Source organism: Chaetura pelagica, unplaced genomic scaffold, assembly GCF_000747805.2.
Source record: "Chaetura pelagica isolate M959 unplaced genomic scaffold, ChaPel_1.0 scaffold166, whole genome shotgun sequence".
Taxonomy (NCBI): domain Eukaryota; kingdom Metazoa; phylum Chordata; class Aves; order Apodiformes; family Apodidae; genus Chaetura; species Chaetura pelagica.
Window position 1 is genome coordinate 717547 of NW_009953758.1, and position 17334 is coordinate 734880.

At 37.7% G+C, this 17334-nt stretch overlaps 1 protein-coding gene across 18 annotated transcripts in view; it reads left to right on the forward strand.

Annotated features, from left to right (window-relative positions):
• The window catches only part of KCNMA1 (potassium large conductance calcium-activated channel, subfamily M, alpha member 1), a 447141-nt gene that overhangs the window by 196325 nt on the left and 233482 nt on the right, over positions 1-17334 (forward strand). For all 18 annotated transcript variants that reach the window (XM_010000727.1, XM_010000731.1, XM_010000726.1 and 15 more), the window contains exon 3: positions 14794-14855. In XM_010000727.1, the coding sequence (XP_009999029.1) occupies positions 14794-14855 (62 nt within the window). The remainder of the gene's footprint in view (positions 1-14793; positions 14856-17334) is intronic.

Below are 17334 nucleotides of genomic sequence, written 5' to 3' on the forward strand. Positions count from 1 at the left end.
TGGGGATTGTGGTCAGTTCATCACATGTTGTGTCTGCCACCTCCTCCTTCTCAGGGGGAGGACTCCTCATTTTTTTCCCCTGCTCCAGTGTGGGGTCCCTCCTATGGGAGACTTCTCCCTTCTCCAAGAACTTCTCCAACATGAGTCCTCCCATAGGCTGTCGTTCTTCATTAACTGTTCCACGTGGGTGCCTTCCTTCCTTCAGGAACTGGCTGCTCCAGCGTGCTTCCCGCATGGGATCGCAAGTACTGCCACCAAACTTGCTCCAGTATGGGTTCCTCTTGCCACGGTTCCACAGGTCCTTTCAGGAGCAGCATGAGCTTCCCCTGGGCTCACAGCCTCCTTCAGAAATCCACCTGCTCCAGCATGGGGTCCTCCACAGGCTCCACCACTTACCTCCATGGGCTGCAGGGGGACAGCCTGCCTCATAGCAGGCTTCAGCTCAGGCCGCAAGGGAATCTGGTCCAGTGCCTGGAGCACCTGCTCCCCCCTCCTTCTTCTTTGACCCTTGATGTCAACCCTTGAGGGTTGTTTCTCTCACATATTCTCACTCCTTTCTTCTGACTGCTGCTGCTGGTGGTGTGCAGCAGTCTTTCCCCTTCTTAAAAATGATATCGCAGAGATGCTGCAACCATTGCTGATTGGCTCAGCCTTGGCCAGCGACTCTATGGGACATAGGGGAAGCTTCTAGCAGCTTCTCACAGAAACCACCCCTGTAGCCTCTGCCCCCCCTGCCTGCTACCAAAACCTTGCCATGCAAGCCCAAAACAGTTGTATAGCAATCTAGATCCTCAACTGCCCTGTATATTCTAAACTTGGAAATGTGCAGATTTCCCTGAATTCTTACGTCTCACCATATCAGAACATTCTTGTAAATGGTATTTCAGATTTTCCTTTGAATTTTGCATGACAATTTAGCAGCTTCAGTTGCTTTAGTTGAAGGCAAGGGCTTTTGTCCATTAAGGTGTTTTCTGTCATCATAAAAAAATTATAGCCTGGGCTTTTCATGAGTCTTCTAAAGGCAGTATTTTGAAGAAATGACAAATACAGAATAAAAATAGCCCCTAAGATTATAAAATCCTCACACTTTCAGTCTATCTGAACATGGAAAAATGCTATTCATGTGCTAAAAACACTTTGGCATAATGGAGTAATAACAGGGTTTTTTTTTCTCTTTTTCTTTTTTCTTTTTTTTTCTGTGTCAATGCACTTTTCACCCCACAATTTCACTTTTCTGTGACAATGTGTAATGTACATTCTTTCCTTGTTTGCGCGTGCATCTACCGAGCGAGCATCAAGTATATGGACATTGATCTGACTGCAGGGTTTAAAAGCTTCTGGGGAAAATGAGAAAATCCTGTAAGGGAATCATTGCTATTAGAGGCTGAATTTTAGAAAGTGCTCAGATATTAGCTTTGCCAAGCATCTTTTAGTGTCAAGATTATTGAAATGGGAGATGATTCATTAGAAAACCTTGATTCATTAGAAAAACTTTTTAAAAGTCTGAATTAAATTTGTTATTAACTTTAAATATATGGCCTCATCTGAGTAGAAGCAGCCAGAGAAAGAGAATTTTGTCATTATAGTCTGCCTTTGTGTTACTGCAGGATCAATAGCTGTAGCATATTTTTATAAGACACTTTGTTGACCCAATTTTAATTGTGTATGTATTTATTTCAAATACAGCTTACACTTTATTAAATATGCTTCCTAGATTAACAAAAAAAATCCTTAATATTTTCATTTTAATTAAATTAATTAAATGAAAACAAAACACAAATATAATAGAAAACATGAGTTCTGTGTAAGCAGACCTGGCACCTATAAAAATAGAACTTTTCTGCTGTTATGTCTTATAAAATGCCCATAACTTAATCTGTCCTAGTTATTATCTAACTTCATCAAAATAAATGTTTGCACAAAGATCTACATTTACAAAAGAATAAAATATGTGCACATTCATGTATATTTCCAAATTGAATTTAAACAAACTAGTAATGTTAGTTCAGAGATTTATCAGAGAAGCAAAATATAATCTTTCCTTTCATGGGTGTGGACAGAGGTTTTTTTGAAATGCAGGATTTGCCCTGAAAGTCAGAATACTTAACCTCAGTGTTAGTTTCACCAACACAGAATTGTCTTGTAATGCAGCTTGAGTCCTTGAAGCAGGTGTTCTCAAATATGTTCAGACATTTTTTGGCCCAAAATACAACAGACTTTATACATCTCATGTCTTGCACAAGACTGCAACATATGCAATTAATAGGTGTCTCTACTTTTCAAAACATGAGTATACTGACTTCTATTGTTTGCCGGGAATCAAAGTTTTAATGAGAAATTAAAATAGTTACACTCTTAAATGAAAGGTTAGATATAAATTTGGAATTCTGGGGCAATTGGGATCTAAAGCAATTTCTATATAAGAAAATGTTTTCTTTAGAAGTATAAGATTTTATAAAATGTTAATTTTTTGAAAGACGTAGGAGGACTTGATTGTTTTCAGCCTTTCTTTTTGGATGTAGGAGAGAGGAAGAAGGGAGTTGCTTATGCTATCTTTATGCATCTATTTAACTGTTTTCCTACTTTCACTCACAATATATTTCAGTTATTAAAATTAATCAATAACCTATTATTCAACTAATTGAGTTCATTTTTTTTCATGTAGCTGGTTAACTCCATATAGTTGAAATGTGCCTGTTCAGGTATCATCGAAAAATATTGCTGCAGGACTTGCCATTTTTCATATTTGGATGGCAGATTTGAGAAGAAGGTCAATTACTCACTACTGTGTTTTTTTTTTAAATAAAGGGACTGTGCTTAAGATCTGTTGAATCACACCAAGGACATTGTCCTAGAAAAAAATGTGTAAAGCAGTCAGAGTTTGCACAAACTAAAGAAGTGCTCTCTTTTCTGAAGTACACTGGTTATTTGCTTCTGATCCGCCTGGGAACTGGAACGCAAATAAGACAGCTTGCTCTGATAACGTGCAGCTTATCACTCCATTTCCAGTGTCAGAGTGCCTGTTTCAGGGTTGCCTTGTCAGTGCAGACTGTGTGTCACCCACTTTAACAAAGGCTTTGCTCATTCACAAAAACTGGTACTTCTGGCTATGTTTTGTATTGTGGAATAGCTCTGCAGCACATTCTTGTTATTAGTGACATCCTACTATGGCTCTTGTTAAGTTCATAGAATCATAGAATCATAGAATCTTAGGGGCTGGAAGGGACCTCGAGAGATCATCTAGTCCAACCCCCCTGCCAGAGCAGGGTCACCTAGAGTACATCACACAGGAACTCATCCAGGTGGGTTTTGAATGTCTCCAGTGAGGGAGACTCCACAACCTCCCTGGGCAGTCTGTTCCAGTGCTCTGTCACTCTTACAGTAAAAAAATTTTTTCGGATATTCACCTTGAACCTCCTATGCTCCAATTTACACCCATTACCCCTTGTCCTATCACTGGTCATCACTGAGAAAAGCCTAACTCCATCCCCCTGACACTCACCCCTTACATATTTGTAAACATTGATGAGGTCACCCCTCAGTCTCCTTTTCTCCAAGCTAAAGAGACCCAGCTCCCTCAGCCTTTCCTCATAAGGGAGATGTTCCACTCCCCTAATCATCTTCGTAGCTCTGCGCTGGACTCTCTCGAGCAGTTCCCTGTCCTTTTTGAACTGAGGGGCCCAGAACTGGACACAATACTCCAGATGTGGCCTCACCAATGCAGAATAGAGGGGGAGGAGAACCTCTCTTGACCTACTAACCACACCCTTTCTAATACACCCCAGGATGCCATTGGCCTTCTTGGCCACAAGGGCACATTGCTGGCTCATGGTCATCCTCCTGTCTACCAGGACCCCCAGGTCTCTTTCACCTACACTACTCTCCAGCAGTTCAGCCCCCAACCTGTACTGGGACATGGTGTTGTTCTTCCCCAAATGTAAAACTCTGCACTTCCCCTTGTTGAATTTCATCATGTTTCTCCCCGCCCAACTCTCCAACCTATCTAAGTCTCTCTGAATGGCAGCACAGCCTTCTGGTGTGTCAGCCACTCCTCCCAGCTTAGTGTCATCAGCAAACTTGCTGAGGGTACATTCTATACCCTCATCCAGGTCGTTGATGAAGATGTTGAACAACACCGGTCCCAGCACCGACCCTTGTGGGACTCCACTAGTAACACACCTCCAACCAGATTCTACCCCATTGACTACAACTCTCTGACTCCTTCCTTTCAACCAGTTCCTAATCCACCTCACTTCCTGGTCACCAAACCCATACCTGATCAACTTATCCACAAGGATGCTGTGGGAGACGGTGTCAAATGCTTTACTGAAATCAAGATAAACCACATCTACCGCTCTACCATCATCTATCCACCTAGTAATTTCCTCATAGAAGGCTATGAGGTTAGTCAAACATGATTTACCCTTGATAAAACCATGCTGACTGCTCTTGATGACCCCCATGTCCTTGATGTGCCTGGAGATAGTGACAAGAACAAGTTGTTCCATCACCTTTCCAGGGATGGAGGTGAGGCTGACCGGTCTATAGTTACCCGGGTCCTCCTTCTTGCCCTTCTTGTAGACTGGAGTGACATTTGCTATCCTCCAGTCCTCAGGCACCTCACCTGTTGCCCATGATTTACTGAAGATGATGGAGAGTGGCCTAGCAATGACCTCCGCCAGCTCCCTCAGCACCCTTGGGTGCATTCCATCTGGACCCATTGATTTATGGATGTCCAGATTACTCAACTGATCCCTAACCCAATCTTCATCTACCATGTCAAACTCTTCCTCTATCTTGACCTCTTCTGGGGCTTAAAGTTAAGGAAAAGCTGCAGCTTTAAAGTAAGGTATGTAAGCAGATATGGATGTGTGTTTGGTCATCCTGGTGCTTAATACACCTGCAATCATGATAAGAAACTATGAGTTGTGAAGATGCTTAAATGGGGTCAGTGCTGCTGGCAGTCATACTAATGAATCAGTAGGTGGACTTCCTTGCTGAGTCAGCAGTGTTCAGTTGCCTTGGCATTCTTTTACACAGGTCTTCTGTTTTGATCAGAGATGGATTCTGAGGTTTTAGGCAGTCAGCAAAAGGAATTTTAATTTAATTTAAGGATTGAAATTGAGTGCTGAAAGCTCTTTCTTCCAGCTCTGTCTGGAAGACAGAGAGGAAGCATGTCAGCCAAACTGTCAAGTAAACAAATTATTTGTTAGTATTAGGATCTGATAGTGTTGTGCAGCGTCATCACCAGAGTATTGATATTTCTTGTCTGCAGATTTGGTATAAGTATTTTTTAAGTTTCATTGGGCTATGTTTTATTATCTTCTTTTCTTTCCCCACTGTTTGGTCTTGTGCATGGGGGTTCAAATGAACTGGAGGGGGGAGGTCATTGGCAGAGCCCAGGGGTTGATGGGACTTGGGTTTGATACAAAAGCAAATAGCCCACCCACTGCTGGTGCTTACTCTCTTTCAACTGCCCCATTTTCCTTTACTCTTCACTGAAAGCAGACAGCAGTTTTTTCAAGGGAGGCTGAACATCAGCAAGGTGGTTCTAGTGATTCAGCACAATCAAGGAGAGGAGCTGGGCCTACAGCTGGGAGAGAGAAACTTAGCATCCAGAGCTAAAGACTTTTGTCTAAAAAGCATGATTAAAAAAATTAATTTCCCCACATCTGACTTCAGATTTTCTGCTCATGTATAGTTTCTAGAAAGGTGGTCTGTTTTAAAATGAAACCGGTTTTGAGAAAAGAAATACTGAATAGGAGATGAATAGTAAGGTAGAGTTTCATGAGGGAGGGAACACACAAACATGCAAAGAAAAAAAAGGGAGAGGGTTTGTACTGCAGTGGTGTAATTTACCTGGTCAGAATCTCAGCCAGATTCTGCACTACTCATACAGAGAAAAATCCTTTGTCTTTCATGAAGTTTGCTGCCAGATTTTGTGTTGTTCATGCAAGATGTAATATTTTTCTTGCAACACATAATAAAACCCAAACCAACTTATAACCACATATGCACTTTTACCTCCTGTCCATTCTGTAATATTTAAAATGTGAACTAAAACTGCATGCTAACATAAAGACATGGGGTTGGAGTAGTACCTCCTAAAAATCTCTTTGGCCAGGATAACTATGTAATTACCTAGTAGTTTGTCCAGTTTTGTTTTTTGGTAGTTTTCAAAATAAATGCTCTTGCAGCTCCTCAGAAAAATAACACAGTCAAAAGCAAGCATGCAGAAAAAGGGGAAAAAATATGTACTGACAGCTATGAGACAGAATGTAAGCTGAAGTTGTATGTTTCTCATTCTCCATTCTCCACTCAATGTTTTTTAGCGTGTCTGTGAATAAGATGACTCCAGCATGAAACTCAATAGTCTTAAACCTTCACAAGGACCCTATAAAGCATGCAGGGACACAGGCAATTTTCTAGTTCTCGAAGAACAGACTGTAAGAAGGGTAAGAATGCTGGTGAGATATACTACACGCTAGTAAAGCCAGGTAAAGATGCAAAGACCCAGAGGAAAGGATGACTTTGAAAAGTTATCTTTGAATTACACTCTTCATGTTATGTAAAAAGAACAACATAAGCGCAACACCGGAGGGTGGAAGTTAAATAACATAACATATGTTTGTCACTAGCAAGAGAAAAGAACAGCTGAGGTAACAGTTGATTTCAAGTCCAGATTTAGTGGTTACTGCTGTGTGTTTTTTAAAAGCAAGGGTAGTAAACAAGACTATTAGCAAAGTTACATGAGTTTGTTCTGCAAACCTTTAATCATATGATTATATAATTTTATCTTTAAACCACATTAGAAAAGCTCATAAAAATGCTTTCAGTTTTAGAATTACAGCCACATAGCAACACAGGAAAACTCATCTGCAGGGAACAAGTTTGCTGAATAAATCAGGTTTTTTTTTATTCTTACAGAGCAACTTCTCTTTCCATCCTACCCTTTAAAAAATAGAAAAACACATTGTTTTCTGCATTTCACATCTTTAGTTGCAAATTGTTTACTCCATTTCATGCCTGGTGTATTTCTCATAATTTGGTATGTGATGTTGAATGATAATTCCAGATTAGCAATACTTACAGCATACTATCAGCATTTCCTTGATCATTACAATATGGAAATTACCAATGCCTGCAATTGATGGTATCAAAGGCCTTTCTCTGAAATACTGAATTGTGAAGTAATCTCCATGTAGTGCAACAGTGCAGCCTTGCACCAAATTGTGAATCAAGATTTCACCTGTAATAGCATATAACTGTACTTGCTCAGGTTTTGCATACAATAAATGGAAAATTTTTGCTCATGTTTTTTAAAGGAGCAGAAACTGCAGTATGAGCATTTGGTTACTCCCAAAGCCCATAAAAAATGGCTTTCTTAGGGTGAGTGAATGCTTCCTGGTTAACCAAGATCACCACAACCCTGAATGTTTGTTTAATTAATGTTTAGCTGTTCCAGTGAAATTGCAACATTTTATTATCCAATTATATAGGGATCTCATATTTCACTATTAATGACTTTCAAATAATTAATTGTCAGGTTTTCAGTTAAAATAAGCCTAAAATCAAAAGACCTCAAATTGTCTGTATTTATGTTGCCATGGGGAATTGAAGGTTCTGATTAAAATTATATTTTGAAGTAGTCCCTGGAAAAGTACTATGCTGGTTTTATTTTCTGTTTTCAGGTAAGTTGAAGTATATGCTCTTGCATTGAATCATCAGACATCTCAAGTCTACAATGACTAAAATTTAGTCAGTGCTAAAATGTGTAGTCACTGTTCAGAATTGGTCTCGATCTTTTTCTTTTGTACAGTTACATAAAATAGGTTTGTGTATTCACAGCTTCTCATATAAAGCTGGGTGATTAAGTAGGTTTAGATTTATTTCTAATGATCAAAAAAAGTCAATTTTTCAGTCTTCAAAGCAGATTGGTATGATAGATGTTTTCCTATGACTATCAGTCAAAGCTATCAATTTTGGCACAATGTTTGAAGAGCAAGTAATGCCAGAGAAAAAGGAGGAAAAAGGATGCTTATAAAAATACTACATTGTTTAACTCCATCAACAGTATTTTCCCCCCTTCTCTTTTAGCATGGTTTCCTCACATTGATTTTGTTCATTGATATCCAGTGTTTGGTATTTCATTTAAGTGCCACAACAAAACTTATGAGGTGGTTGATAGCAAGCTGTGCTTAATAACTGAGTAAACAATGTGAACTAAGATACAGTGAGCTCCTGCAAATTCTCATGCAAATTCTCTGATGTTGTTGATGGCTACTTCTCTTTAGAAGGCTCTGAATCAGCTATGAATTTTCCCAGATTTGTAGTATAACTTGACTGATGAACAAGGCTTCAGTCAGGTATCAGCAATTTTAGTAATCTATGTTTGGTCTGGAAATTGAAGTAGAAAGATTACTATTATGGAAGTGATCTTTATATTACAAAAAAAGTTAAGAAAAAACACACCACATTGGGTATTGTTAAATGGAAGATGACAGATGTAATGTTTAGTACTGCAGCAGGAAACTGTTTTGCAGTTAATCAGATGCACTTAGCAGTGATTGTTTTCTGAAGATGTGTGCCTTGTTTTCATGCTGTTTTAAAGTACATTCCTTGACAAGCATTCACATTTTTTGGTATGCTGAATGATTTGGCCATTTCTTCTTCCTACAGTCTTTTTAAAATGAAATTTCACTGAGCTTTAATGAAGCCAAGAGCTTTCCATTTTTTCAGGAAATACTTCTACAACTGCTGTATGTGTGGCTACTTCCTAACTGGCTGCTCATGGCCTGGATGAGCATATGATCTGTTGGATCAAGCACTGGCTGGACAGTTGGGCCCAAAGAGTGGTGGTCAATGGAGTCAAATCCAGCTGGTGACCAGTTACAAGTGGTGTTCCTTAGGGCTCAGTGTTGGGACCATTTCTCTTTAACATCGTTATTGATGATCTTGACAAGGACATAGAGTGTATTATCACTTGCAGATGACACCAGGTTAGGTGGGAGTGTTGATCTGCATGAGGATAGGGATGCTATACAGAGAGACCTTGATAGATTAGATGGTTGGGCTAATGTTAATGGTTTGGGCTTCACCAAGGCCAAATGCTGGATCCTGCACTTGAGCCACAACAACCCCATGCAATGCTGCAGGCTTGGGGAAGTGTGTCTGGAAAGCTGTCTGGCAGAAAGGTTTTGTTTCACAGGTAATTAGAGATGGAACAAGAAGGAATGGCTTCAAGCTGCAACAATGTAGGTTTAAACTGGACAGTAGGAAAAAAAAAATCACTGAAAGAGCGGTCAGATATGGGAATAGGCTGCCCAGGCAGGTGGTTGAGTCACCATCCCTGGATGTGTTTAAGCGTCGTTTGGATGTGGTGTTGGTGGATATGGTTTAGGGGAGAACTTTGCAGAGTAGGGATGATGGTTGGACTTGGTGATGCCAAGGGTCTTTTCCAACTTGAATAGTTCTATGATTCTGTGATAACTAATAGTCTCATGAAGTCTGGGTTAGCTGTTGACTAATGATTACTTTTTACTGATACAGATCTTGTTTGATTTCCTCATTGTTTCAGGTGCTGAATTTCTCTGATACTCAACTGTTATAGTAAGGTTATTTTCTAAATCAATTATCCAGATTATGGTTATGGTTTTGGGGGCAATATCTCGTCCCTTGTAGTATTTTTTTTTAGTTACTGCCCTTTTGTGCTTTTCAAGATTTTCCATGCACATGTGGATATTTTTTTGTGTAGCCACTATAAAATAAAGTGTCCGAGTCTTTGCTTGTTTCTTTATCTCCTTTACCTCAGTCACTTTCATTATTCAGTGGTGGGTTGAGGTATTATTACAACAAAGAGTTCCTTCTGAAGTATTTTGATTCCAATTCTTCATGTTGAGCTAAAAGACTTCTGTCATAACTGAAACATAAGAACATAGAAACAAAAAGAAAAAAATACCATAAAACACATTGCAGGGCTTGACACAATAAACAGAGGCTTTTCCCAGGCCTAGCACTGTGAATAATCAAACATCATTTTGAGTGCTACATTTTTCTTGTCTTGTAATATGGTAGGGATTCCATGCTCTAGAGCTGGGTTCTTCTGCCTTGGAGTAGTTTTGCAGTTGACCTTGTTTGCTTTTCAGTTAGAGTGATTTGCATGCTTGACAGGTCAGTCACTTATTTCTAAAATGAGATTCCAGTAGGTTCACTGATGGCCCTTGCCTACAGTCAGTCTATAATGAGCTTGGAAATGAGAACATTGACAACTAGAAGAATAATAGTTTGTAGGTAACTATTACCAACATAACTCTTGCTCAGCATGACTGTAGAGCCAGTCACGCATCCACTGGAAATCAGTATGAGTTACGCTTTTAACAATACACAAAAATTGAATTTTAGTTTTGTTTGCCTTAAAGGAAGGTGATTTGGGTGACAGGAGGGCAGGACCTTTTAGTTTTGAGAGGGGGGAAAAAATACATATACACACGTGTGCACACATGTACTTACATACGTATAATGCTGTGGCTTTAGCTCTAAAAAATGGTACATTTTGATATAAAGTATTGCTATATTTTTGAAAAAATGAAATTGAATACTTTGTAAAAGTTGCATGCACTTTAATTGGTCATATTGTCAGGCACTCTCCCAGCAAACCTAATTAACTTCAAGCTACAGAGCACCATTAACAGATGGGACTTTTTGTCTTATGTTTTTTCATTAATTAGAAAAGCTCAGTCTTTTCAAATTTATGGATTGCACATAAATTTTCATTTCTTTTTCAATATGTCAGTGTAAAGTTGAGGAAAAAATACCGTGTTTATAAAGTAAGAAAAATAAAGCTGAAATATTAGAAGAATGTATGGAACTGAACATAACGAGGATATTTGCTTTTTAAAAATTCTTCCTCACATGCAATTGTGAATGTGTGTGGAAAACAAAAGTGCATTAAGATATTAATTTTCTTTGGTTTATTTCCTGCTTTGATTTTTCATGTTCCTTAATCTTGTGTTTACTCTAATGATTCCTGAATTTTGATTGCACCGCATTCCTCTAATATGACAGATCCTTATTAATTTCTAGCAGTCTTCTAAAATGAGAGACATTCTGCTAAAGTCTATGTAAGAAAGTTGATTCTTTTATTGAAGAGAGAATAAAATGCAGCTGATGGCAGAGAAGCTGAATTTGCTAATTCTCTTGTGTGGTTTTATTCAGAGATGTCATGTATACTACTACCAGTTACACGCTACCTTAATTACTTACTACAGTTATGAATAGTTGGGCAACATCACAGTGATTAAGGTGTTTACATTACATTTTACCTATAGGTTTCAGATAATACTGAAGTTATTGTTCTGATGTATAAGTTCAGTGACTATTTATAATAATATGTGGCTATTTTTTCTTTAATTTTTTTCATAACTGTTGTGTCTGGTGTGTTTTCTCTTCCAGCAATTTTGTTGCTGTATTTCATCTCACTATTACACAAGTGTGTAAAAAAAGATGCATTAAATATGAACTGTATTTTTAAATATATATTTACAATAAATACATAATTTTAGTAATACATTAAAACCCTACTGTACAGGGCAGTGGGATAAAAAAAATGTAATTCCAGAAAGAGAAGTTTATCGTAGAGATATTTATGCCTTTCTATCTAAATGAAACCTTTTAATAAACTCCCTTTTTTCTCACGGATAGTGCTGACACTGCTACATAGTGTCCTACTCAGGCGGTTTATCATTGTGGTAGCAGTAGAGGTCTCAGCTGTGCTAGGTCCATTGCAAACACCTGTTATGAAAGACAGGTGTTGCCCTAATGAGTTGGCATGTAGCATCCTAGCCAAATGAAAGCAAGAGGCAGAAGAGGTCAAGTAATATGTTTTAGGTTGCACACCACATGAGTGATTATAACTAAGATTTCTGATTACTCATGATCATCATGTAGAGCTCATGCTTACCTACCTTACTGCTGCCTTCTATTTTTAAAATTAATCCTGGCTATGAATTTTTTAGGGAATTTCACTGAAACCTTACTGCCTCTTGGTTTATCAAGTAGCTATTTCTCACTCTCCTTTACCTCCTGTTTTGGATAAACTTAGACTTTTTTTGGTGAGTGGTAAGTCTATGTGATCTTAGCGAAAGGGGAAAATTTAAACAGCAAAGAAACTTGTAAAGCTGCCAAAGTTTTCTGTACTCTATTTAATGCATGTTGGTAACTAATTTAGTAGAACTTAATTGCTAACTAACTAGCTAGTTAACTTCTTGTGTAATAAAGGTAAACAAAAACAAAAAGCAGAAAATATAGTTGAAATAACTTGCATGCAAGTATTTTCAGGTCTGGGTTTGTGAGAAGCTTTTAATGTGACTATCCAAGTTGGGAAATTTGGATTTAGTTATTTAAACCCTTCAGGCTGAAAACTAAGAGTTAGCAAAGGTCTTCAGAGTTGTGTGCTCTTGAACCTATTCTGACATCCCTGAAAGATGGGATTGCCCACTGTCTAGTTTGGAAGTGCTTAATTCCTTCTAGAATACTTCTAGAATACTAATTCTGAGCTGATATTCGAAGTGTGGAAGAATTAGCAGAAGTGTATTGATTGGTTGGTTGGTTTTTTTTCTCACCCCTGCACCACCGGCCTCTTCTGCATGCAAAATGGCAGGATCATTAAGTCACTGAGACAGATTTATTAGCTAGCCCACTACCCAGCAAGCAAACCCCTTGAGATTCAAAGCTGTTGGCATGTATCCTGTTGTCAACACCAGATGCTGACTGGAACTCGCACTTCGTACTCACATAAGAACCAATGCATATATTACTGCTGCTTCTTCATGGTACTGTGTTTCATCAAGCATGGCTCTTACACAGCGAGTACATTAACTGCAAGATTTGCTTTCCTGTATTTGGGAATAAAAGGTAAACAAGAGGAAATTTCCCAGTTTCTTGGAGTTCTTGGTTAAATTTTCATTTGCTGTATATTCCTGTTAGGAGCAAGATAGAATCTTACTTTGTATTTTTGTTATTTTATCTCTTTATCTTTTTTGTATTTACCCACTTCATCCCTCATTTGCTTGTGTTTCCTGGTTTGCTCTTGTAAACTGGTCTGCAACTACTGGCACAGATTTAGATTGTGTTGTTTTTTTTTAAAAAGAGAAGTTGTCATTGTATGCAGTTGTTCTGGAAGATATTAACAGAGCCTTTAATCAATAAAAAGTACAATCTTACAAACCTGATTGAGGTAGAATTACCTTCTAAGAGCCCGTGGGAATTTGTGATCTCATAGAATAGACAGTGAATGTTTTGTGCTTTTGCCTTTGTTGCTTTAGTTGATTATATGTTGGCTTGGGAGGGACCAGGTAAAGAAGCAGAGGCACTCTTAATCCTGGAGAAAAGTCAGTGTACAGCTCCATCCAGAGCATGATACTAGGTCCTGCTAATTGATTTTAGAGATCCTTAATCTTGCTTTACTCTTGGGATTTGGGGTATACTGGAACAGAAGTCTCTAAACGGAAAATTATTATATAGATATATATAACTTTGTATTTGTCTCGACAAATTGGAAAGTTCTGAAGAACATTTTGTGGGATGAATGGATATGAATTGCACAATATAAGATCATGAATATTTAACTAGTTCACTATAATATATCCAAAGGTAATATGAAGTAATTAAAAAAAAAAAAAAGTGAAGAACACTGATTTTTAGAGCTAGCATCTGTCTTGCATTACAGTAAATAGGACTTTCTTAATTTGTATTTATAGTAACCTAAGAGAGATTAATGGTGTTTAAAATGCTGTCTTCTGATGCTCTTCTTGTGTTTTCTGGGGACATTAGATATTACAGTATTAAATAAGTGTTTTAGAAGAGGAAACAAGCCTTGATTTCAAATAAGATTTATATTACAACAGGGCAGTGGTGTGGTTTTGTGTACGTACCTCATTGTTTCCTGTAGCATAAGAATCTGGAGCTGCTTGCAAAAATTAGATATTTGCATTTTAATGTCTGTTTTATGAATTGTCATGAAACATTTAAATTCCTTAAGTGTCTTGGAAGATCATACCCAGAATCTCTATTACTTTATTTAAGCAAAAATTAAAGAAAAGAAAGAAATTAGAGACAGATGGAGATGTGATTAATCCAGTTTATTCTGCAGTAGCCAGAAAAGCAAGGTCTATCTTGTCAAGAAGAGTTAGCTGCTAGACCTAAAAAATATATTTGGTTCAAAAACTTGAACTAGTTTAAAGGTGAGGGGAAACACTGGGACTATAAAGTGCTTGGGTTATATATTCATTGTATCAAGACAGGCTGCATCAAGCTATTGTTTTAACCTGTTTGAAAGTTAGGTATAGTCTCTGTGGACAGGAGTGTAGAGAAAACGTGTTTACATAGCCTTATTACTTAGCCTGTGGATTTTACAACCATGTATATAAGTGGAAATTGTGTCTAATCTGTCATCATGCTTCATTTACGTACCATTGAGCAGAAACTTACTGCAGTCCTGAAGGATAGGTCTTATAAAGCTGTATTGTGATTTGAATGCCACGCAGTGGGCTTGCTTGCCATTTGAAATGAATAATTTACCAGAGGTTAGGATCTAATTGTATACTGTTTTCCCCTGAGCTAGGATTTAACTTGTTTGTGTCTGTTTTTTAAATGCAAGACAGCAGTCTGTGATAATATGTAAGATTTGAAATTAAAGGAGGTCCAACTAGTTTATAATTTATTTGCCTTGTATTTTTGTGTGTAAAAAAATGCTTCACTTTAATAATGTTAAATAATGATTCTTTTCTTTTGTAGGTTGTCTTAGTCTTCGCTCTTAGTATTGGTGCTCTTGTAATATACTTCATTGATTCATCAAAGTAAGTATTCTAGTTCATTTTCCTTCTTCTGTTTTCCAGCAGCAATTATGCATCTATAAATTGCCCCACTCACCTACTTCAAATCAGTGCTTGGTCTCATTGCTTGAATGTGAGGAACTTTTTAGTAGTGCATGGTTTACCAAAATAACTCATGAATGGGAAAAAGATCTTATATAAATTATATTGAACACAATCACATTGGATCTGTAGAATGAATAGAGGAAAAAAACAACAACTTTTGTGTGTTGAGATAATACATACTGTTAAAAAATTATAGTTTTTATGTTCATTGAGCAACTGTAGAACCTTTCAAATTAAAGACTAAGGTAAGAAATACAGGGGAAGAATATTTGCCAAAAAATGACAGTATGCAGGAGAAAAGTGTATTAGGAGACTGACAGGAACACTTATGATAAACTCTGAAATAATTAGACAGTATGAGCATTGTATTTGCATATCTGTTCAGATTTCCATCTCCTGAGTTTGATAGATTTCTCCCCAGATAATGTGAGTCAGCAAAAATCTGCAAAACATTTTTTAGATTTTCACCAACATTATCATATAGTGTTGTAGTTTGGGCCAGGTATTAGAAAGTTTCATCCTGACATTTTGCAGTATGTGATGGTTTGATACAAACTAGTTTAACTAGGAAAGCTTCTCTTTTATTTAATTCATACTCCATACTTGTTTTCGTATCACACTGGACACTGTCAGTGGTGTAACAAGCAAATCAGTAGGCTAACACAGAAAAGAAACAAATAAAAAAAGGCATTTAATAGAATGTTACTCTGTTGGAGCCAGTTATTTTGGGAGGGTGATATTCTGAAGTGTAAATAGCATTTTAAAGCTCTACGACTACATATTTGTTGCATTTCTCCAAACAAATTTTAGGCTTTCCATTACTCCGATGGTTAAGACAGTATGCTGGAGTCACTCCATGTGAACCAGCCTAGCTATCTGTAATGTCAGTGATTCTGTTCTAAAGCAATCCTTATGTGACTCAGAAAATCACTCATTTCACTGCTGACACCTGTACATGCTGATATTTAGGTAGGTGGTAGCACCAGCAAAAGGCATTCTTGAATATATCGATGTCAGCTCTATATCGTGTGAGTTTCAAGCCATACCTTTGTAGCTTAGATGTGTCAAGTGTAATAGACCTAAGGTAGAGATTTTCTTTTTGGAGAGGAGCCTAAGCAGTGGGAAAGCTCAATCTTTGTCTTGAGCTCTCTTGAAGTGAGCACATTATTTTTATCATCTTAACATTGCAGTGAGTGTTCTCATTAATTTTAACATTTTTTCTTTAATGTGGCACCACTCAATCACATAAGGTGGTGCTTTTCTAAAGATCTTTTAAAAAAAGTTTTAAAGCACAATGACAAAGCTTCTGGGTGCCTGGCATATCCAGGTAAAAAATGCTGAATACAACAAAACCTTTTTCCACTTATGTTTCAATTTCAGACCAACAAAATACAGCTATTTGTTGGGGCAATTACCTTTTCTAAAAATAATGGATTATGTAATGATTTTTAGGTGATGCATTCTAGAAGTCATTGATTGTTTTCCTCAAGGAGAGCAGAACTGTCAACATGGGAAATTTCTCTGGGTGCTTAAGCTTTCTGTACTGCCAGCTTATTGGCTACTCTGTCAATGGGAATAGGATAGTGTTTTAACTGTAGGTTTCTTTGGGCTTTCAGCCAAGCTTTTAGTCTCAGCTGCAGTTTAAATTCAGCAACCTCAAGTTCATACACTCTACTTGCAAACTTTTCCTTTGTTTTCTCCTCTTTCTCTCTTACCCTACTTTCTTCCCTCACTAACATATTTGTCTTGGGGTTTTTTTAAATACTCAATAGTAGTTTAATTCAGATTAGAAACTCCCCAGATATCTTCATGAAAAATTCTGCTTTATTCTGTGTTAGCAGCTGACTTGACACCCATTTCAGCAGTGTAGAATCAGAAGTAGTTGATACATCAGTGTAGATCCCCAAGTGCACGATTAGTAAAAGTAATCCCTTTTAGAATTGGATCAGACAGGAAATAATGAAGGTGGAGTGAAAGGAAGGCTCATAATATCCTCAACAAAACAACTGGAACAACAGAGACTGTGGCTTGCGGAGGAGCAGTGGACACAATGAGGATCTAATGCTCACACCAGACAGATAGTGACATATACCATTGTGTGCTTTCCCTTGACAATGCATCCAATACCTGATGTGTTCCACCTCTACCATGGATGCTTAGCTGTCATTTGATCTTATGCACGGAGTGACAAAAACAATGTCTTAAATCCAAAGCTAAAGAGTCTAGTGTAAGCATTTGTCTAGAACAAAATGCCAGAGATCTATTCATCCAAGACACTTAATCTGTCAGTAGATTTGCAAATGCGATGGCAGACATACCCACAAAGGAATCCTATGTGACTTCATACATAAGGGATATCAAGAAAGATGGGAATACCACTGCTTGCTTGGATAGTGAA